This window comes from Ursus americanus, chromosome 10 (assembly GCF_024610735.1).
Source record: "Ursus americanus isolate L20-20 chromosome 10, mUrsAme1.1.p, whole genome shotgun sequence".
NCBI classification, from domain to species: domain Eukaryota; kingdom Metazoa; phylum Chordata; class Mammalia; order Carnivora; family Ursidae; genus Ursus; species Ursus americanus.
In genome coordinates this window covers 57,492,121-57,515,080 of record NC_142136.1, presented here as the reverse complement: position 1 = coordinate 57,515,080, position 22,960 = coordinate 57,492,121, and the positions used below count along the sequence as shown (strand labels likewise).

General features: G+C 37.3%; 1 protein-coding gene across 1 annotated transcript; it reads left to right on the top strand.

Moving 5' to 3' along the window:
- Positions 1–466: 466 nt before the first annotated feature.
- On the top strand, positions 467–17,737 carry SPRYD7 (SPRY domain containing 7). Its single transcript, XM_045796860.2, has 5 exons — positions 467–678; positions 1,263–1,379; positions 3,692–3,858; positions 11,517–11,619; positions 15,255–17,737. The coding sequence occupies exons 1-5, from the start codon at positions 573–575 to the stop codon at positions 15,350–15,352; spliced, it is 591 nt and encodes a 196-aa protein (XP_045652816.1). The 5' UTR covers positions 467–572; the 3' UTR covers positions 15,353–17,737.
- The last annotated feature ends 5,223 nt before the right edge of the window (positions 17,738–22,960 follow it).

Sequence of the window (22,960 nt, the reverse complement as noted above, 5' to 3'; positions counted from 1 at the left end):
GCAAGCGGTGGTGGTGGGGCGGAGTGTGTGTGGAAAACCTCGGGGTCCTTTATCAGCTCTCACTCCCCCAGCCTGACTTGCTTTTGTTAACTCATCCCTAAAGGTAATGTCAAAGTTGGGGGGAACAGTTTTTAAAACTCAGCATTCAACGACTACTGAGTGGCCGGAGAGCGCCGACTCCCCGCAAGCTGTTCAACGTCAGGACTCAAAGTGAATCCCGGCCAAGGCAAAAAGGGATCTGCGCACAGGGTCACGCCACCCAACGCCCACCCGCACCTCACACCCTCACCTCACGCCCTCTGCCCCCGCTCCGCCTCTAGCCACGCCCTCCTTCTAGGCCCCGCCCCTCCCCGCGCGCGCAGCCGCTGCATCTTCCGTCCCGGGCCGGCTACTCCTCTGCCTGCGCTGCGCCCTCCCGGCGAGGAGCGTCGCTGTATCGGTCTGCGCGCTCCACACAGACTCCGGCGCTTGGGCGGGGGCGGGAGGCGGAGCGGAGGCGTGGAGGCGGTGTCGCCGCGGTCTAGGGGCGGCGGGCGGCCGGTGACCGCGGCGGAGACGGTGGTCCTGGCACCATGGCCGCCTCGGTGTTCTGCTGCCTGCGGTGCTGCAGGGACGGCGGAACGGGACACATCCCTCTGAAGGAGATGCCGGCCGTGCAGCTGGACACGCAGCACATGGGTAAGGGCCCTCCCTTCCTCAGACCCAACGGCCCACGCCGGGTGTGGCGCGGCGGGTCGGGGGCAGTGTGGGGTCTGGAGGACCGCACGCGGCCCTGCCCCTCCGGGCGCCGCCCCCCGCTCTTCGCTCCCAGTTGCTGCCCTCGACCCAGTTTCGTCTCGCGGATCTCTTCCAGACGCGGGCCGACTCCACCTGGGCTCTGTTCTGTGTTCGAGGCTACGCAGCCCTGTCCGCTCCTGTCATCGGGAGCTGGCTGTGTGGACCTGCCTACCCATTTTCACGGGAATCTCCCGAGACGCGTCAGCCTCCCCCAGGCGAGGGGAGCGCCTCTGGTGCTCCTCCTACAGAGTTACTACTAAATTGCGTCTCTCAACAAGATTTCTGGCCACAAATGAATATTAAGTGTAAACATTCTCAGGGGAAAAAAATAGTGAAATAAAAATTGTTTTTAATGTATCAGCATTTCTATATTTCAAAGTAAATATAGCATCGCAGTTTTTTTAACTGAGAGAAGTGAAACATTAACCTTGATTGTTGAATAAGAAAATAAAAAACTTTACATGGTCTCTGCATTTTTTATTTAGGAACAGATGTTGTCATTGTAAAAAATGGAAGAAGAATATGTGGAACAGGAGGTTGTTTAGCCAGTGCCCCTTTACATCAAAACAAAAGCTACTTTGAATTCAAAATCCAGTCCACAGGTTGGTATAATGGTCCTTTACTATTAAAAGTACTAACTCTAAATATTAAGAGCAATTTTCGATATATGGAAAAGATTAACGAGGCAATAAAAAAGCACCAGACTTATTCGGAAGAACTTTTTTTCCCACCTCTTTTGTGATCCTGGTTAAAGTAGTTAATTTAGTTATTGAATTATTTTAGGTTCAGTTTTGTTATCTATAAAGTGGGATTACAGGAACTGCCTTTCCTGCTCTGCCTCAGTTATACTTAGGAGTGTGTTTTACACTGGATCAGTGTAAGGCACTAGCATTATGAATGGATGAATGGGTGCGGGATGGTCCATTTCATTTGGCCAGGCATTAAAGGTGTAGATTCTTGCTATTTTATCTTGGGATAAAATCAATCATATGATCCTGAATTTTTTCTCATAATTCTTGTTAAAATACCTAGATTCATTATCTTCTGAAGCAATTAGCAGATTTAGAATTCTCATGTCTGTATTTTTCATTAAAAAATTTATGGAGTTTTTTGAATCATACGACAGTTCTGCTTGAGTATTAAATAGCAATTAGTTAACTTGTAGCTGTATTGAATGTGGGGAAATGTATTTTTTAAAGTTTTGTTATAAAAAAACATAGTGAAATATAGCATGAGTAATATAAGTATAGGCGTAGAATAGGAAAACTAAAGGGTAGTGAATGAATCATACTCTTACTCGACAAGCTTGAATGATGTAAAACATCCTTCTGGGGCTTGTTTTCTTTTTCTTTTTCTTTTTTTTTTTTTAAAGATTTTATTTATTTATTTGACAGAGATAGAGACAGCCAGCAAGGGAGGGAACACAAGCAGGGGGAGTGGGAGAGGAAGAAGCAGGCTCATAGCGAAGGAGCCTGATGTGGGGCTCGATCCCATAACGCCGGGATCACGCCCTGAGCCGAAGGCAGACGCTTAACCGCTGTGCCACCCAGGCGCCCCCTGGGGCTTGTTTTCTAAGTTAATTTAAAATACTGATTTTCTTAAGTATATGAAATAAATATGAAACTGTCCTCCATTTCATTCTTTTATAAGTCAGCTGCAAAATGTCTCTCGTTACTAAAATCTTCTCAAGTACAATCTACCTTTTCTCAAGAGAAGCAAATATTTTCTTGAGCCTCAAATCCAGTACAAATTTTTATGTGGATTTTCCATAAAGGATGGCATCCTCACTGACATCTCTAGAATAAATACATTGTTGGAGTTTGTAAATTAATCTCTCTATGAAAGCCTGAGGCAGTTATGCCAAAGTGTATCACAGCATGCACAGTTCTTTAGGAGTAAGAAGACTCTATAACCCTGTCTAGAACTGTTGTCCCATGAAATTAGTATTATCACCTTCTGTCACTCTTAAAATTGTCCCACTCTGGAGGATATATTATATAGTAAGATTATTTAGGAAGCCCAGACAGTAATATCCAGACATGCAACATTTTGACAGTTCTGCTCAGTTCAGAAAAATTGATTGGCAATGATCTTCAAACCTTCTTCCATTTATAGATTTTCTCCTAACTGATTTTGATAAAAACTGAGAAGGAACAGTTTGAAACAAAATCCAGAGCTCTAGGTATTCTGTTTGGCTGGTTAAGAGGAGACCTGCTTGCTTAAAATCAGCTTAGACCAAAAGGTTTTAAACTCACTGATTTAAGGTACGGGTAAGAAAATCATTTTATACTTCATCATTAATTTTCTCCTCTTCGCGGTATTGACCAGGTCTGTGTTATTTGTCACACATTATAGATGCAAAAACTAAAGACTAATTTCCCACTTCTCTGAGGTAGTGCTTGACTAGAACCCTAGGCCATTTAAATTAATTGTGTAGCTTTCAAAATGTCTTTTAGAGAATAGTGATGATAATAGCTAACATCTTTTAAAAAACACTCTGCTTTTCTTAACCGATTTTGGGGGGAATACTCACACTGTTCCAAGTATTTACTTGGTTACCTTGCTATATCTTTTAATAACCCTTTGAAGGAAGTATTGTTAGAATCCCAGGTTCACAGGTGAGGAAGCAGAGACAGGTTAAATACCTTGCCCCGATGACCTAGCTAAGCCAAAGGTTTAACCTAGGCTGTACAGCTTCAGGACCCATTCGTATCGCCTGTGTTGTACTCTGTCTGTAGAGAACGTAGGGTAGTTTGCATACTACTTTTAAAAGATTTGTTTTTTTTTTAAATTGATAGAAAAAGTTTAGTGATAGTACACCACTTCTTTTAAAAACTTATACTCTGAGAAACAACCCCTTCTTTCATATTTGTGTTCTTCAGATTTTGGGGGCATTTAAACTATTATTTTTTAGGAATATGGGGTATTGGCGTTGCAACTCAGAAAGTTAACTTGAATCAGATTCCTCTTGGCCGAGATGTGCACAGTCTGGTGATGAGGAATGATGGAGCCCTATACCACAACAACGAGGAAAAAAATAGGCTGCCAGCAAACAGTCTTCCGCAGGAGGGAGATGTGGTGGTAAGTTTTCTTGTGGAATTGTTTTCCACTGTAAATTATTAAAGTTGAACTGCTTTTAGTGGGAATTTGTGGTTTGAATTCCAAAGCACTGGGATTGGATCTAATGAGGTGGTATATATTCCAGAGAGAGCACTTGGTGTAGATACCGCTGCCTTACCAAACTGCTCTCCTTTCTAGAGCTGTCGCTGGCCAGGAAAATCTGCGTGAGCTCTTATTTCCATTCAGGAGAAAGAATGACCGGTTGGCTGCTTATCAACATCTCCTGCTTCTCTCACATCAGAGAAATCTTGGCCCACAATTTAAAAAAGTTTGCTGACATTCATATTAGAAAATACTAGGTATTTTTGCAACTAGAGATCTCTTAGAGAAAATGTTGACATTTATTGCAGGCATACCTTGGACATACTGTGGGTTTGGTTCCAGACCACTGCAATAAAGCAAATATTGCAATAAAGCAAGGCAAATGAGGTTTTTGGTTTCCCAGTGAGTATATATGTTTACACTACACTGTAGTCTTTTAAGTGTGCAGTAGCATTATGTTTAAAAAAATGGATGTACCTTAATTTAAAAATATTTTATTGCTAAGCAATGCTAACCATCATCTGAACTTTTAGTGAGTAATAATCTTTTTGCTCGTGGAGGGTCTTGCCTCGATGTTGATGGCTCCTGACTAAGCAGGATGGTGGTTGCTGAAGGTTAGAGTGGCTGTCACAATTTCTTAGAAGAACACAGTGCATTTTGCTGCAAAGATTGACCCTTCTTTTCATTAACAATTTCTCTATGGCATGTGATGCTGTTTGATAGCATTTTACCCAAAGTAGAACTTTTTTCAGAATTCGAGTCAGTTTGTCAAACCCCGCTGCTGCCTCATCAACTAAGTTTATATAATATTTTAAATCCTTGTTGTCATTCAACAGTCTTTACAGCATCTTCACCAGGAGTAGATTCCATCTCAAGAAACCACTTTCTTTGCTCATCCACAAGAAGCAACTCTTCATCCATTGAAGTTTTATCATGAGATTGTAGCAATTCAGTCCCATCTTCAGGCACCACTTCTAATTCTAGCTCTCTTGCTGCTTCCACCACATCTGCTATTACTTCCTCTACTGAAGTCTTGAAACCCTCAAAATCTTTCATGAGGGTTGAAATCAATTTCTGCCCAACTCCTGTTAATGTTGATATTTTGACTTCTTCCCATGAATCATGCATGTTCTTTTTTTTTTTAAGTTGGCTTCACGCGCAGCATGGAGCCCAACACGGGGCTCGATCTCACAACCCTGAGATCAAGACCTGAGCTGAGACCAAGAGTTGGGTGCTTAACCGACTGAGCCACCCAGGTGCCCTGAATCACGAATGTTCTTAAGGGCATCTAGACTGGTGAATCCTTTTCAGAAGGTTTTCAATTTACTTTGCCAAGACCCTTCAAAAGAATCACTATCTATGGCAGCTGTAGCCTTATGAAATGTATTTCTTAAGTAATAATAAGACTTGAAAGTTGAAATTACTCCTTGATCCATGGGCTACAGAACGGATGCTGTGTTAGCAGGCATGAAAACAGCTTTAATCTCGTTGTATATCTCCATCAGAGCTTTTGGGTGAACAGATGCATTGTCAGTGAGCAGTGATATTTTGAAAGGAGTTTTGTTTTTTTTTTTTTTTGGAGCAGTAGGTCTCAACTGTGGGCTTAAAATATTCAGTAAACCATGTTGTAAACAGATGTGCTGTTATCCAGGCTTTATTGTTCCATTTATAGAGCACAGAGTAGATTTAACTTCATTCTTAAGGAGCCTAGGATTTTTGGAATGGTCAGTGAGCATTGGCTTCAATTTAAAGTCACCAGCTCTATAGCCCCTAACAAGAGAATCAGCCCGTCCTTTGAAGTTTTGAAGCCAGGCATTGATTTCTCCTGTCTAGTTCTGAAAAATCCTAGATGGCATCTTCTTCCAGTATAAGACTGTTTCATCTACCCTGAAAATCTGTTGTTCAGTGTAGCCACCTTCACTTTGGCTGGATCTTCTGGAGAACTTGCTGCCTGCATCTGCGTTAGCACTTGCTGCTTTGCCTTGCACTTTTGTGTTGTAGAAATGGCCTCTTTCCTTAAACTGCATGAACCGACTTCTGCTAGTTTCCTACTTTTCCTCTGCAGCTTCCTCACCTCTCCCAGCCTTCATAGAATTGAAGAGAATTAGGGCCTTGTTCTGGATTAGGCCTTGGGTTAAGGGAATATTATGGCCGATTTGATCTTCTAAGCAGACCACCAAAATTTCTCTGTGTCAGCAATAAGTCTGTTTTGCTTTCTTATTATTTGTGTGTTCACCGGAGTAACATTTTTAATTTTCTTCAAGAAGTTTTCCTTTGTATTCACAACTCAGCTAATTGTTTGGTGCAAGAGGCCTGGCTTGTGTCCTATCTTGGCTTTCTACAAGCCTTCCTCCCTGAGCTTAATCATTTCTGACTTTTGATTTAAAGTGAGAGGCATGTGACTTCCTTTCACTTGAACACTTAGAGGCCATTGTAGGGTTATTAATTGGCCCAATTTCATTATTGTGTCTAAGGGAATAAGGAGGCCAGAGGAGAGGGGGAGAGACAGGGGAACACCCAGTCAGTGGAGCAGTTAAAACCACATATTTATTGATCAAATTAATGGTCTTATGTGGGCATGGTTTGTCACCCCAAAATAATTGCAATAGTAACATCAAAGATCACTGAACACAGATCATCTTAACAAATAAAATAATGAAAAAGTTTGAAATACTGCAAAAACTACCAAAATGTGACCCAGAGACTTGAAGTGACCAGACACTATTGGAAGAATAGCACTGATAGACTTGCTCAACACATGGTTGCCTTCAATTTATAAAAAACGCAGTATCTGTGAAGTGCAATAAAACAAGATATGCCTGTATTTAATTTGTTATGAACTTAAAGAATTACAGCATTTTATTGGGAGTGTTGGTCCTCATTAAATTTAATCTTCACTTTGAGAACTCTTCAAAGAACTGGACTCAAAATCCTAAGGCTTGATTAGAGAAAAGTTTTTTTGGAAAGCAAGGGATAGAAAGAACTATATATATTAAGACTTCTCTATTTTTATTGCCAACTAATATATTTAAGTCTTTACCAAAGCCACCCTGTTGAAAATGTAATCCAAAGAACCCTTTCTGCTTTCCCAGTTACTTCTTAAATGCCATTATCCAAGAACCTTATACACTGGGTTCAGGCTATTAGCTATTGACTGAGAACAGAGTCCTAGGATCTCCTTCAGCAAAGATGTCCTTATACATAGAACCTTGTGTTCCTGGCTCTGGTACCAAGTTGAAAGGAATCTACATGATGAGGGAAAGTTTCTAATAATAAGATGACACAGACAGGATAAATTCAGGTTACTGAATTGAAGAAAGATATAGTATTCTGGTGAAAAGGAAGACAGATGTGGAAATTAAGATTAACTGTGGTCTGATCTTCATTTTTCTTAAAGATTTATTTATTTTAGAGAGAGAGTGGTGGTTTATTTATTTAGAGAGAGGGGCAGAGGGAGAGAGAGAGAGACTCTCAAGCAGACCCCCCACTGAGCGCAGTACCTGACGTAGGGCTCAGTCCATGACCCTGACATCACGACCTGAGCCAAAAATCAAGAGTCTGACACTTAAAAAAAAAAAGATACTTAACCAGCTGAGCTACCCGGGTGCCCCTGATCTTTTCTGCAATTTAAAAAATATGAAGAACATTTAGTTTTGTTGTTGTTTTGTTTTGTTTTTTAGAGAGGGAGAGAGAGAGAGGCAGAGGGAAAGGAAGAGAGAGACTAAAGCAGGCTCCACACCTAGCATGGAGTCTGACATGGGGCTTGATGTCACAACCCTGAGATCATGACCTAAGCCAAAATCAAGAGTCGGATGCTTAACCGACTGAACCGCCCATGCTCCCCTAGTTTTTAAATAGGTAAATTCTTGAAGGAGTTTTAGGGGGGCAAAAGTGTTTTAGGAGACAAAAGGCATAAACCATTTTTAAAATTTGCTTTTCCCTGTTCTTTTTGAATAGTTGGTTTTGTATTTGTAGATCATTGCCAGATGTCCATAATATGGAACACCCTAATTCAAATGGATATTTCTTGAAAGAGAATCTTGAAGTCAAGTCGATGCTATCAACCTGTTTACACTAAGATGAAATTCAAACATAAGCAAGGATAATCAGTAACAAATGTTTTTCTTTGGTGATATGTTGAACTTCTACTGTGTGTTATTCTTGCCTTCCTATCTCATTCATTGAGATAACTGATACCACAAATTGATGACAGATTTAAGAATGTCATTTTTAGTCTGTCAGCTTTATTAAATTAAACTTTGAGTTTTCATACCCATTCTGATAAAAGGAGGACTTTGAAAAAGGTGAAATATGTGCAGAATCAAGAAAAGTAAAACATTACCCTACCATATTACCTTTATATTCCTAGTTCAAACATTTGAGAACAAATTTCACCAAATTGCTGACAGTGACAGGAAAAGTAGAATGGATTTAAGACAGGGAAAACATTCTCATATGTGCAGAATTTCATTCATATACCATTTCCTAAAGAGAAACCAAGAAAACTAAGCTTTCAACATCTGACCAAATCATTATATTTATACAATAATCCTACAGTATCCACAGGGCCTACTACAGCACCAGGAAGGCATACGTGGCTTATACTTATTTTTTTCCTTTTATATATAGTTTTGAAAAGTGGAAATTATAGTCTAAAATTGCATTTTTCAGTTTAATTTTCAGAGAAGTAAACATTCTACATAATAATAATAGTAATAGCAAACACTTCTCTAGCATTTGTTATGGGCCAGGCACTGTTTTAAATGCCTGGCAGGGATTAAATTATTTAATCCTCATAATGACTCTATAAAATAGATAGTATTATTATTACCATTTCATAGATTAGGAGAAGTTAGGTAACTTCTTTTATGGAGGGATCCTGGATTATAATACAGGCAGCTTAATTACAGAGTCTGTTCACTGAACATGCAAACAATTATTGATAAATGCCTTGAACATGTCAGATATTTTGGTATCATTATGGTGGAATGAAACCTAGTTTCTGGATCATGTAAAAGGACAGATTAATTTAGAAATACTTGAACTGAACTTTGCTAATAGGAGTTGGGGGTTCTTAGTGTTGGGATTTTGCCCTGATGCTGCAGGTTTGGCTTTTAAAATTTGTTTGCTTGCAGTAGGTTAGGCTGCCACCAGGTGGTGAAGGGCGCCTGAATTACAAACCACTGCTCGGAACTGCTAGATACCCTGTAAGGTGTTTCTATAAAGAGAGGACACGTTGTTTTTATGTAATTTTGTTTTTGTTTTTTAAAGGAGAAGTGTCTTCTTCATTACAAAAACTAATTCCAGCCATCAGTTAGCTTTATTATTATATTTAAATACATCAACTTAAATGGAACAGAAACAATCTCTGTCAGTATTTTTTAACTATTAACAAATTACTATTTAACCCTGGCTTTGCTAAGATTTGAGGAGATTTTTTTAAAAGATTTGTTTATTTATTTTAGCTAGAGAGCATGCACGAGTGTGGGGGGAGGGGCAGAGGGAGAACATCTTAAAGCAGACTCTCTGCTTAGTGCAGAACTTGATCCCAGGACTCATGAGATCATGACCTGAGCTGAAACCAAGAGGCTTAACCACCTGAGCCACTCAGATGCCCCAGGAGAATCTTTTATAGCACTTACCCCAGTGACTCATTTGGGCCTTTGTTATTTTAAGGAGAAAGTGAAGGAGTTAAGACTAGATCATCTGTAAGATCTTTTTCTACCTCTAAAAATTTTTTAAGTTGATAAAATATATCCACAGTCAAAAATCCTTGGAGTGGTGGTCTTCTTGGTCTGTGATGATTTTGGTATTGAAAGATCTCTCCTGGGGCGCCTGGGTGGCACAGCGGTTAAGCGTCTGCCTTCGGCTCAGGGCGTGATCCCGGCAGTATGGGATCGAGCCCCACATCAGGCTCCTCCGCTATGAGCCTGCTTCTTCCTCTCCCACTCCCCCTGCTTGTGTTCCCTCTCTCGCTGGCTGTCTCTATCTCTGTCGAATAAATAAATAAAAAATCTTTAAAAAAAAAAAAAAAGATCTCTCCTATCCATTCTTAATTCTTCAAAGAAAAGCTCTCTTTCTGCCAGCAGTTAGTAACTATAGTATAAAGTTTTAAAGAGAGGTAGTATGGCATGACAAGTAGAGTTAGTATTCTCAAGCCATACTGCATGGGTTTAAATCCCAGCTCTGCCACTTCCTAGTTCTGTAACCTTATATAAATTTTTTTTTTTAAGATTGTTTATTTATTTATTTTTGAGAGAGAACACAAGCACAAGCAGGGGAAGGGGTAGAAGGAGAAGCAGACTTCCCAGTGAGCAGGAGCCTGATGCGGGACTCGATTCCAGGACCCTGGGATCATGACCTGAGCCAAAGGCAGATGCTTAACCAACTGAGCCACCCAGGTGCCTCTAAATTATTTAATCTTTTTGTGCTTTAGCTACTTCATCTGTAAAATGGGGATAATAGTAATAATAATAAATACCTATCTTGTTATGAGGACTAAATATGAAGTACTTAACAATAGTGCTTGGTACATAATACAGGCTTTCAAAGTATTTTCCAGCATTTTAATAATAATAACTATTTATTATTAGTTTTGACTTTTGTACCGTCAGTAACGTTCAGATATTCAGATTCATCTATTTTTATTCCACTTTTTTTTTTACTCTTGTGAGCTATTTTTGTATTTTTCAACTTGATACTAAATACCAATTATATTCCATCATAAGCACTAGCTTTACCTTGGTAATACATTTGACATATTTGAAAGCAAGGTAAAGAGATGGAAATGTATTTCTTTTCAGAAATAAGTTCTAAAAAGAGACACTTGTTGACAACTTAAGAACAGTGACAGGTGGTAAACCCTAATGCTGAAAACCTCTTTGTTTTCCCCCCTTAAGATCAAATTCTACAGAGAGAGAGCAGTGTGTTCTGTATGACTTTTAAAGGGCTCTCCGGGGGTGCCTGGGTGTGCAGTCGGTTAAGCATCCGACTCTTGGTTTCAGCTCAGGTCATGATCTCAGGGTTGTGTGATCGAGCCCTGCCTCAAACCCTGCATTGGACTCTGTGCTCAGCAGGGAGTCTGCTTCTCTCTCTCTTTCTCTCTCTCCCCCTTTCCTCCCCCCACTACTTTTTTTTTAATATATGTGCTGCCGAAGCGAGCACTTCCTCCCCCCACTACTGTGCACTCAGGCACATTCTCTCTCTCTCAAAAAATAAAATAAAAAAGAAAATAAAGGTCTCTCTGTACATGGCAGGCAGTACTTACATCATCTTAATATTCACAATATAAAATTCACATTATCTGAATATAATGCTAAGCGTCAAACTGTTCTCATTTGTTTTACCTCTAATGTGAACTCTTGGACTTTACCTGACTTTTCCTCCACATAATCACCACTAATTTTTTTTTTCAGCTCGGTTCAAGCAGAACTCTACCAAATCGTGAACCCGTAATGAAAGATATCATGACACTAATTATTAGTTTTTTCCATGCTTCCCAGTGGGTGCTTTCTGACTATTTAGGCTTTTTATGAACACTTATTTTTCTACTTTTTAATATTTTCTTTCCTTCCTAGGGTATTACATATGACCATGTAGAATTAAATGTATATTTGAATGGAAAAAATATGCATTGTCCAGCATCAGGTATACGAGGGACAGTGTATCCAGTTGTTTATGGTAAGCTAAAATATTTCTAAATATTATTATATATATGTAACCTTTTACTTGACATTTTCATTAACTTTCTATCATTCAAAAATCTGGACAATAAGGACCTCTTTTATATGAAATGTACTCACGAAATCAGAATCCCACTCTGTAGGGCTAAGGAAGTTTTTTATTCCCCGTGTATTAAAAATGTTTTTCCGAATACAACAGTTATACTTAAATATATAATAACCATACTCCTTTTTTAATCATGTAGTCTTATGTTCTAGAACGTTTCAAAGAACTTTGCTGAATTTACAAAGCTTTTTCTGCCAGTTATTAGGGAGATATAGATAACCAGGAAATGTAATTGTAAAGAATATTTTGGAACCAGGGATGGGAATTTTATATAGATTAAGCTTTAGTTACCTTAATAAAATTACCTAAGTGTTAAAACTCTCCTGAGAGAAATTGTGATTTAGAATAGTTTGATATTGATTGTTTTGCTTTTGATGGTTATGTGTATGTATGTACTATAATTTCTGTACAAGTGCATCCTCCCAAGAATTGGGTTACTTAAGAGATGACTCTATACTATTTAATTACTATAATTTCTATTATAGAAAAATTCAAACATGTATAGAAGTAAGGAGAATGGTATACCATGAACCCTCATGTTCCCATCACCCAGCTGCAATTATCAACTTGGAGCCAGTTGGGTTTCATGTGCCCCCTAATGCTAATACTCCTTCTGATTTTCAGCTTCCCTCCTTGGATTATTTTGAAGCAAATGCCAGACATTATGTCATTTTATTCATAATTATTTCATATGTATCTCTAAAAAATAAGGTGTCTCTCTTTATAAAAAATAACAAACATAAGCCCAGTGTCTTTATGCCTCTATTCTGCTTTATTTTTTATGTTATCAACTTTAAATCAACAGGTGCATGACTTTTCTGCCTATGGTTTTAGTAGATCTAAAAATATTTTCTCGTTTATTTTCTTTAAATTCTTAGATCTGAGCCATAATAGGAACTGATTATTAATTTTTATAGTAACTTACTAGAAAGGTAACAGTGTAGTGATGATAGACTGGGATGTCAGAAAAGTATATGAATAACAAATGTAAATATTTAATAATATGTTAATAACAAAAGCGTATGCTTTACTCTTTAGTTGTTTTCATTAGTCTTTTCTCGCAAAAATTACTTTTCAGTGATTTTACCTTCTCTGTCTTTGCATATAAAAGTTTTTTTAAGTTTCGATTTTGGTTAGTTTCTTTGCCATATCGGGTAAAGCAGTTCCTTTAGCTACTTAAATGGAAATGTAGCTTGATATTCTAAATAATTAAGCCTGAGAAGTGAAATAGATATCAAATTATACAAATGGGTGTAAACAATTTTATTCCAAATTGTCTCTTGGATTTAGTATAATTTTTAATGTAGTAAAGTTATAGATAGTAAATTACACAAAGTATATTTCATAAATTGACATTGATAAATCAGTAAAGTAAGCCAAGTATTTTAATGGTCTGATAGTATCAGAGATAAAAATTAAGCTTAAGGGGTGCCTGGCTGGCTTAGTAGAGCATCCAACTCTTGATATCAGGGTGGTGAGTTCGAACCCCATGTTGGGTGTAGAGATTACTTATAAATAAATAAATAATAAATAAATAAATAAATAAATAAATAGTAGAGCATCCAACTCTTGATATCAGGGTGGTGAGTTCGAACCCCATGTTGGGTGTAGAGATTACTTATAAATAAATAAATAAATAAATAAATAAATAAATAAATAAATAAATAGTAGAGCATCCAACTCTCGATATCAGGGTGGTGAGTTCAAACCCCATGTTGGGTGTAGAGATTACAAATAAATAAATAAATAAATAAAAATAAAACTTCAATTCCTTTACCTTTGTCCTCCATCCCATCCCTAATCCTAGATCCATCCAGTCATTCATTTTGTCAGTTCTTACACACAAACGATGGAGAGAAGAAGCCATATCACACTGAAGAAAAGTGTCATTACAAAGTTATGCCTTCCAGCCTAAGCTCTCAACATTTGTGGCAATTCTTTTACATTTCTGCACATTTCAGACCTTCACCATACTTCTTGAATTTCATCCTCATTCTCCACAGATGACCTTACCTTCTACTTTATAAAGAAACAGGCTGTCAGTAGTGAACTCCACCTTCCCACTCCTGCCCTCCTGAAGCTTTTCTAGATCAAATCCAATCTTGCCTTCTTTCTGTCCCATCTTAGATGAAGTACTATCCTTCATGTTAAAAAAAACAAAACAAAACAAAAAAGCACTGTGTAGTCTAGATTTCAAACTCCCGAACTCCGGGACTTTACTTTGTCAGTTATTTCACTCATATCTCATGTAAGGAACCTCTCTTTTCAGTGCCTGTAAACATTCTGAATCATCCTTATCCCCCCAAAAAACCCTTCCTAAACTCATAGGCTTCACTAGCCCTGTGTTTACCCTTCTTTATCTGGCTGCATTACTAACAGCCTGCACTGCTTACTGTATCATTCGGTTGTGCTTCAACCCTGTCTGACTGCCTTTACCACCACTTCACTGAAACCACCCTTGCTAAAATGTCTAGTGGCTTCATGAATGTCAAATCCAGTACTTAACTTTTTTGCATTTAATATGACATACAAAATATTTAGTGATATGCATTAAATATATTTGTGCAGTTTTAAGAAGTAGCTATGAAGTAAACACTCATGTCATTACCAGAGTCAACATAATGAACATATTCATCACCCCTAAAATTTCCTCCTGTTCCCTTATAATCCTTCCTGCTCACCTCTCCCCACCCCAGCCCCAACCAAACAACCACTGCTCTCTGTCAGTATACATTATCTGAATCATAAAATTTGTGTTTTTTTCTGTGTGACTTCTCTCAGTGTAATTATTTTAAGATTGAACCATGTTGTAGAATGTATCAGTAATTCATTCATTTTTATTGCTAAGTAGTATATGTAGTTCATTGTGTGCTTATATCATAACTTGTTTGTCCCTTTGCCTGTTAATGGATATTTAAGTTGTTTCCAGTTTGGGGCCATTATAAATAAAGCTGCTGTGGAAATTCATGTATAAGTCTTTGTTTGGATATGTGCATTTATTTGTCTTTGATAAATGCTGGTAAAAAGATGTAGAAGCTGAGTAAGGCCTATAGTCTAGGTAATAGTAGTTTATCGATGTCAGTTTTCTGATTTGGATATGGTACTGTGGTTATGTAAGATGTTACCACTAGGGGAAGCTGGGTGAAGAGTACGGAGAACTCTTTTATTTTTGCAATCGTTTTTGAATCTATAATTTTTTCAGAATAATTTTTAAAAAGTAACACATCTTAATGTATAAAATTGAGAAAATATAGGTAGGCAAATAAGGAAAAAATTAAAAGTACTCATATTCACACTGTCTAATTTTAGTAATATTTTGATGTATTTCCTTTCAGTGTTTTTAATTTTATTTTTTATTGTGGTTATTTTTATCCAATAGGATTATGTTTTGTAACCTGGGCAGCAGATGTATTTATTCTTTTTGCCTGCTAATAATATGGTATTATGAAAAGTCTATTTTATAATTATGTATTCTTGTGAATTAAAGTGTTAGCTTCTAACTTATTTCTTTCTTTTTCTGTCTTTAGTTGATGACAGTGCAATTTTGGATTGCCAGTTCAGTGAATTTTATCATACTCCTCCACCTGGTTTTGAAAAAATATTATTTGAACAGCAGATCTTCTGAATGTATTTGTTTTTGAAACTCGTGTTTCTGCACTTTTAAAAGTGTTTACCATTTAATAAAGCTTTACCTGACCTGTAGATGAAAATATATTCTTAAAAATATGCTTGTTAATGTTGTTTAAGGAACCAGTGTATTCAAGATACCATCTGGAAGTTGTGATTTAAAATACTTCTGTTTTGTGAGATGAAATCAGCGTTTGGGGCAGTTTATTTAATTCTTATTTAAATAAATATAACTATGGGTTTGATTAACAGTATTAAGTGGAAATATGTATATAGATATTTAAAGGGGAATCTTTCTTACATAAAATATTTGTTTTTATATTAGACATGCAGAGTTGGGTGGGTTTTTCTCATTCTGAAATTTAGACCTCATTAACTGTTTTAAGTCTGCAGTCTAATTTGTGTCTGAGTGTTCTTTTTTATATAGAGTATAACAAAGTGATAGAAAATATATTATTGGCAACTTCTTTTTTGGTGATTTATTTACTGTAAAATGTACCACTTTTCTTAAACTTTAAATTGCTTACTTTGTATGTCACTGGTTTTAATTTGCTTTGTGAAAGGAGGTAAATGTTTTAGTAACTGTCAGAGCGTTTTGTTGAAGACCATCATGCTGTTACTTCAATAGCAGAGTAAGTAGTGGTTGATTGGTGATGTAGTATACACTGGCAGACATTTAGAATAGTATGATGCTTTAACCTTAAATGTAAATGAGATTAGTCTTTTAAGAACTTTTATTTAAATGTGTGTTTTTCTGTAAGGAATAATAAAATAATAGTAATTAAGGGATATTTAGTACTATATTAAATACACGTTCTTCCTGTTTGGTTAATTTTACATTAAATTCACTTCATTCTTGATTATTTCAGAAGTTCAGAGATAAGCGAATCCTCTCCATGACCCTGAGCCTCTGCCAAGTCTTCAGTAAAGATTCCTTCAAGACCCTACTAACCTGAACTAACCACTGTACACATGGTACAGTCTCCTTTTCTAGTGAGCCAAGGATATGCACGTTTCTCTCCTTTGTCAACAAGGAGCAGTGTGTTGTACTAGAAAACAATGGGCTTTAGAATCAGAAATCTGAATTGTAATTTTGCCTTCTTATCCCATTACCTCCTCGGCTGAGTTCCTTAGCTTTCCTGAGCTCAGGTTCCCCATTTATAAAAGGGATACTCATATTTACTTGATAAGATTCTATAAATAGTTAAATAAGGTAATATATGTAAAACACCTGACTCACCATAGGCACTTAATAAATGTAGCTTCCTTATTGACTCTTCAGCAGTGGTTTTCATAGTGTCCTCAAACCAGCAGCCTCTAGAACTTGTTAGAAATGCATATTCTTAGGCCCTGCCCCAGACCCACTGAATCAGAAACCATTGGGGATAGCACCCAGGAATCTGTGTTTGAACAAGCCTTTCAGGTGATTCTAATACACGCTAAAGTTTGAGAACCACTGTTCAGGAGAGAATGATTGCCTACTATAAATTTTCTAAGGATTTAAGACTATTTTTGTCCCATAGGCAAGAGAATCCTGCAGTGTTTATTGTTTAATTGGTAGATAAAAATGTGACAACGTGCTTTGAAAACATAAATATACTTGAGTAAATTTATTTACATAAAACCCAAATTTACCTCTGCAGATACAGAATTGAACTAACTATATTATTTATGCATTTTTGTCTGACTTTCTGAATCTTAATTCGTAAAGAACATGCTTACTTTGGAAAGCGAATTGAAATGACTACTGTTTGCTGTCTTTATAAAATGTTATCTACCTCTTCGTTATTTTTTTTAAAACCAACCTTTTTTTAGTCATCCTATTCTTTACTCAAGACTATCTTTTCTCCTCTAGTCATATGGAATAGGCACAATACTAAAAATGATACATGAGTTGTGCCATGTCCATGGCAACAGTTTCATGAAGTCTAAATATGTTTTTAATCTGAAGGTATCTAAGTTCTCTTAGGAAAATAACCTCCCTAAACCTATAACCTCAGTCTAATCTTAAGGAAGACATCCACAAGTTCCATTAGAGGGGCATCCTATAAAATACTTGAACAGTACTCCTCCAAACTGTCAAGGTCATCAAAAAAAGAAAGAGAAACTGTCAAACCCAAGAGGAACTGAGCCCAAGGGGACATAACAAGAAAATATAATGTGGGATCCAGGAAGAGAAAAAAGGTTAGGTAAAAACTAAGGAAATATGAATAAACTATGGATTTTAATAATAAGTATCAATATTCATTTATTGTAACAAATGTATCCTACTGTAAGATGTTAATGGGAGAAACTGGGAGAGGAAATATGTGGAAATTCTGTACTACTCAATTTTTCTGTAAATCTAAACTATTCAAAAAAATAAAGTCTTAAAAAAATTACATTGATGGGGCGCCTGGCTGGCTCAGTCAGAAGAGTATGGGACTCTTGATCTCAGGGTTGTGAGTTCGAGCCCCACATTGGGTGTAGAGAATAAATACGTAAACTTAAAAAACATTACATTGAGCTAGGAGAAATATAAAAATTAAGCCTTTCATGAAGCCATCATGAAGAACATTAGTACAGTATAGCTTAAATATTTAATGATAGCTAAATATAGGCCTAGATGGGACATAAGACACACGAAGACATGCATTTGTTCCTGGCCAAAGAGATGATATCCAATATCTTAATTCTGTATATTGCAAAAATCCATCTGTTCATACTAGTGCAATTTTCCATAGTTACACTGAAAATTTATTATCCATGTTATTTCAATGATTTAAATATTGCAAATGATTTGTAATGTTAGATATGTGAAACAATGAAAATCTTTTGATCAGTATACATATTAAAAGCCAGAAAAAAGGGGTGCCTGGGTGGCTTAGTTGGTTAAGCATCTGCCTTTGGCTCAGGTCATGATCTCAGGGTCCTAGGATTAAGCTCCACATTGTGCTCCTTGCTCGGCAGGGAGTCTGCTTGTTCCTCTCCTCCCTGCTTGTGCTCTCCCTCGCTCTCTCTCTCTCTCAAAATCTTAAAAAAAAAAAAAAAAAGCCAGAAAAAGCAAACTTGGCTTTTAATTGCCTTTGGCTCATTTGTTAAGATAATATGAACATATTTTAAACTTGGATTACAGACTATTATAAATTAACTTTGGAATGGTATAATACATAATTTGAATTAGGGCTTTTCTAAATCATTAACAAAAACAGACATATGCGTGATTTTGTTGCTCAGATCTTTAACTGTATGTTTATTTTCTAATATAAGTAGTTATGGACAGTGAAAGCATAGCTGGAAATGCAAGTGAGATCTTGGACAAGTTTTGGTAAAATACATTAAATCAACTTTTAGATAATGCAAAAACACTAGATAGGATCATGAGAAGGAATCTCTAATCAAAACTAGAATTTCCCTGTACACAGATACAACCAAATATAGTACTCGTAAATGGAATATAATCAACTACCACTTTTATTAATTTGCATTAATTATGCAACCTGGCAGGGAAATACTGTTGGGAGCTAATTGGGCTGTTCATGTGAATGAGTGGAAACATAATAGTAGAATCAATTAACTGTCGTTCTTCCATGTGCTGAATAAGGCAATTCCCCTTCAACTTGCTCTTTTAAAATAACTGGGACAAAATTATTGAAATGGTGGGTATAACACAGAATAATGCCAAATATTATTAGCAATATAAATGAAATCACATACCATCCAAGAGTTCTATAGAAATTTAAAGGAAAAATTGTCCCAGTATTGGAAGAAATGTGTAATCTGTAGTTACATAGGAATCATTACCATGTAGTCATTTAACAATTGGATCATCTATGCGTTGTGTTCCATAAATATTTAGATAAGATAGTCCCTGCCCTCAAAGAGCTCTGCTAATTGCAGTTCATAAGTTTGGCTCTAGAATACGCAAGATACATTGATAAATGGGGGGGAAAAAGTTGTTAAACATTTCTATGTTTAATATGAACCATTTAAAAAAAAACACGAGTCTAGAAATACATTTTGGAAATAAGACTACAGGGAATTATCTCTTACTGTGGAATTTATCTGGTAAATTATTAGCTGATGCCATGACAGGCACCAGCATTAATCTGATCCCCAGACCCAGGAAAGTAATAGTGCTGGTGAAGCCACATATGGAGTAGTCCAGATCTAGTAAATACTACATTTTTAAAAGGATGATGATAAAACAGTGAAGGCTACCAGGCTGCTGAGGGTCTGCTTAACCCATGAATGAAAATGAATGAATGATTATGGGACTGTTAGAAGAAAATATTCATTTCGCTGGGCAATTGAAGACACAATGACTTGTGAAATGCTAATCATTATAAGGAGACTAGAGGGGCGCCTGGGTGGCTCAGTCAGTTAACCGTCTCCCTTTGGCTCAGGTCATGATTCTGGGGTCCTGGGATCGAGCCCAGTGGCTTGGCTCAGTGGAGAGTCTGCTTCTTCCTCTCCCTCTGCCCCTCTCTCTCCCCGCTCGTGCACTCTCTCTCTCTTTCTCTCTCAAATGAATGGATAAAATCTTAAAAAAAAAAAAAAAAGACTAGAAATAAAGCCAAAAAATTCTGTATAGGTTCATGTGTGTGATTCTCACAAATGTATTTCAGGTGTGTTTCAGATACTTGATCACTCAGCATTTGAAAAAAAATGGGTAGATTTATTCTCTGTTGCCCTGGAGGCAGAATTATTGGGAGATACAGGGAAGCAGATTTCAGTTTAAGATGGGAAAGAACTATCCTATTAGTTCACCACTAAAATTGCTGCCTTGCAAAGAAATGAACTTCTGGTCCCTGGAATTGTTCTAACATTTGTTTTAAAATGTAGGTTTTTTTAAATGGAGATACGGTGGGCCAATAGATCAGGGGACGAATGCCATTGAAAAAGATGATTTGTTAGAGTTCCCAAGAGGAAAGGGCACACCATGCCACACAGGTATGCATCAGGTTAGGTCAGGAGGCAGAAGGAACAAGGGGAAAGCATGGCATGGATCTTCATTGTGGGTTCCACGTGTAAGGCAGGGTAAGCATACTTAGGATTGGCTTTGAATAGTTTCAGCAGGCTGTGGGGTTTAGAGGCTGTTCCATGGAGTCCGGTACCTTGCCCTAGGGTGATTAGGACAGGGAAATATTGACCCGGGAGTGTTAAAAGCCAGATAGAGGAGGTGGGGCTCTAGATTAGTTGGTTTGCATATGAAAGGCAGGCTCCAGGCTGTCTCCAGGGATCAGAGGACGCCAGGTGGAGCTGGGTGTCACCTGTCAGCAAGGCCCCAGATGCCACAGCACCAAGAATACAGGACAGCAGAGCATTTAATTAATACACAGGCTGGATTACTATCCCAGAGATGGCGTAAATAGGGTTCCTGCTTAGTTAAAGGCTGAACTGATGTTTTCTAAAACTGAATTGTATTCATTCAGACTGTTGCCAAGTTTCCAAACAAGTTAAATTGAAAACAAAGAAATGGGAGACATAGAAGCTCCAGGGATCTATACTGGGATTTGTCATATTAAATTTGTGTAAATTCTGGAAAGGGGAGATGATACTAAAGTTTATTTAAGGACATAGTGCTGGCTCAACAGGGTAAACAAGTTCTCACACAGTTTTGTGAGTGGACAAAAGTGACTTACAAGTGATGAACAAAAAACTGGGAGATCTGGGGACAAATAGACAAAACTATGAGTATCATGGTCTCCTACATATTATTTAAGCTCAGAAAGAGATCTCTATAGCTCCCAGTCTAGTGTATGGTCACAATCAAAACTATCTATAAAATGCTACTATTAGGAAGGGTTTTGAAAATTAAGCAGAGAATCTTAGCAACCATTATAAGAAACAAAACATGAAATTTGTCTCTCTTTACCTATGTGTGGTTTACTTATTGCATTTCAGGTGAAAGGATGAGTTGAAGAAAACCCAAGAAAGGATAACACAAGTGACCAAAAGAAGGCCAGCCACTAGACAGGTAGGCCCGTCAGTCTGGAAATCAAGGCTGAGAATGAATATTACCCAAATCTATAAAATCGGGGTGAGTATGGATCAGTAGGTTAAACTTGGATTTATTGACCAAATTCCTGAATGCTAATAATTAAGGTAGCAGCCCTTGAAACTTGAAAAAGAAATACTTAGAGGCAAAAAAATGTGATGCTATGTAAGAAATGGATCATTTCACCCAGCAGTGGTATAGGAAGACATAGTTTTTGAAACTGAATTGTTAAGCAACAAGACATACTGGAGGCCTTTTGTGCAAATTCTCACTTCCCACGTGGGCGAAGTGGCCCAAGAGAGATTAGGTATCCTGGCCAAGATGACACAGTTAGTAAAATCCAGGTAATTCAGCATTCATTAAATAAACATAAGCACTCTGTCAGGCACAGTACAAAGTTCATTCTACATGAACATGTGACTAGATAAATCCATTTACAATTTCTAGAGGTTTCTAAAGAGTTTTTTATGGAAGCTAGAAATTTAGGAATATATCTTTTTTAACATTGACGCATGAAAGACAGTTTAGCAGTCCTACAAAACATACCTCATACAACCGTCTTGAGACAGACAAAGACCAGGCTAGGCCATTAGGTAGATTCCCATTTGATTACCTTTATTTAGGGGTTGGTGCCTGTAAAGTTGTCAGAAATGTTGAAATAAGTATCTGTCTTTTGGATTATCTCTGTGACAGCTCTCCATTAGCACAAATAAACAGCAGTTAATGATTCACCCAGTCTCATCCCTGGGTTATGTGCTGACATGGAAGTGTGGCCTCAAAGACAGGGAACAAGGAAACATTTAATTCTTCTCCTTGTGTTATATTCTTGTAATTAAATTGGAATATGTCCATGGAAGCTTGGAAAATCCACAATACTTTAAGGAAGTAAGCTATGATATATCTTCTGTATTTGTCATTCCTCAGTTTTTTCCTAGCCCCTGTTCCTCCCATTAAAATTATCTTTAGAAAAGCCTCATTTTTTTTTGCTGGATTTTATAGGTTCAGATTTTATGAAGAGTCAAACTCTGAAGCTCCTTTTTTATTTTTACTTTTGAAGAACACTTTAAAGCAATTATAATAATACAAATGAAGTTATAGGAAAAAGGTTTAAACTCATCACAAAAACAATTTTCCAACATTTTAGAAGTACATATCTTCCTATAAGCAATTGTCAAACTAATCATAAAACTGTTCCTACCTATTGGATAGGGATCTTGAAAAACAAGATAGTATAACTTAAGTATCCCACAGCTCTTTTCAGAAATGGTGGTGGAAACTGAGTGAGCTCTTGAAATCTCATGACACAGTACATTTGATTATTTTTATAGGACTGAGCTTATTTGTTCAACAAGTATGTTTCAGCATCTAGTGTGGCAAGCACAAGGCTGGGCTGGAGATGCAAAGATGAGTAAGACAGTCTTCACCTTCAAGAAAGTGCGTGACTCTGCTCACGACGCTGCTGCAGTTTTATTCCACCAGCAACAACAGAAGGAAATTGACATAGACATGTCTTCACCAGCATCACAGTGAAAATATCTCATGGTAACAGTAGACTAGAATCCTTAGGATTTATTTTCTACATATTTATTTGGGAAATTTGGGTTGTTAACCAACACATATATGTAT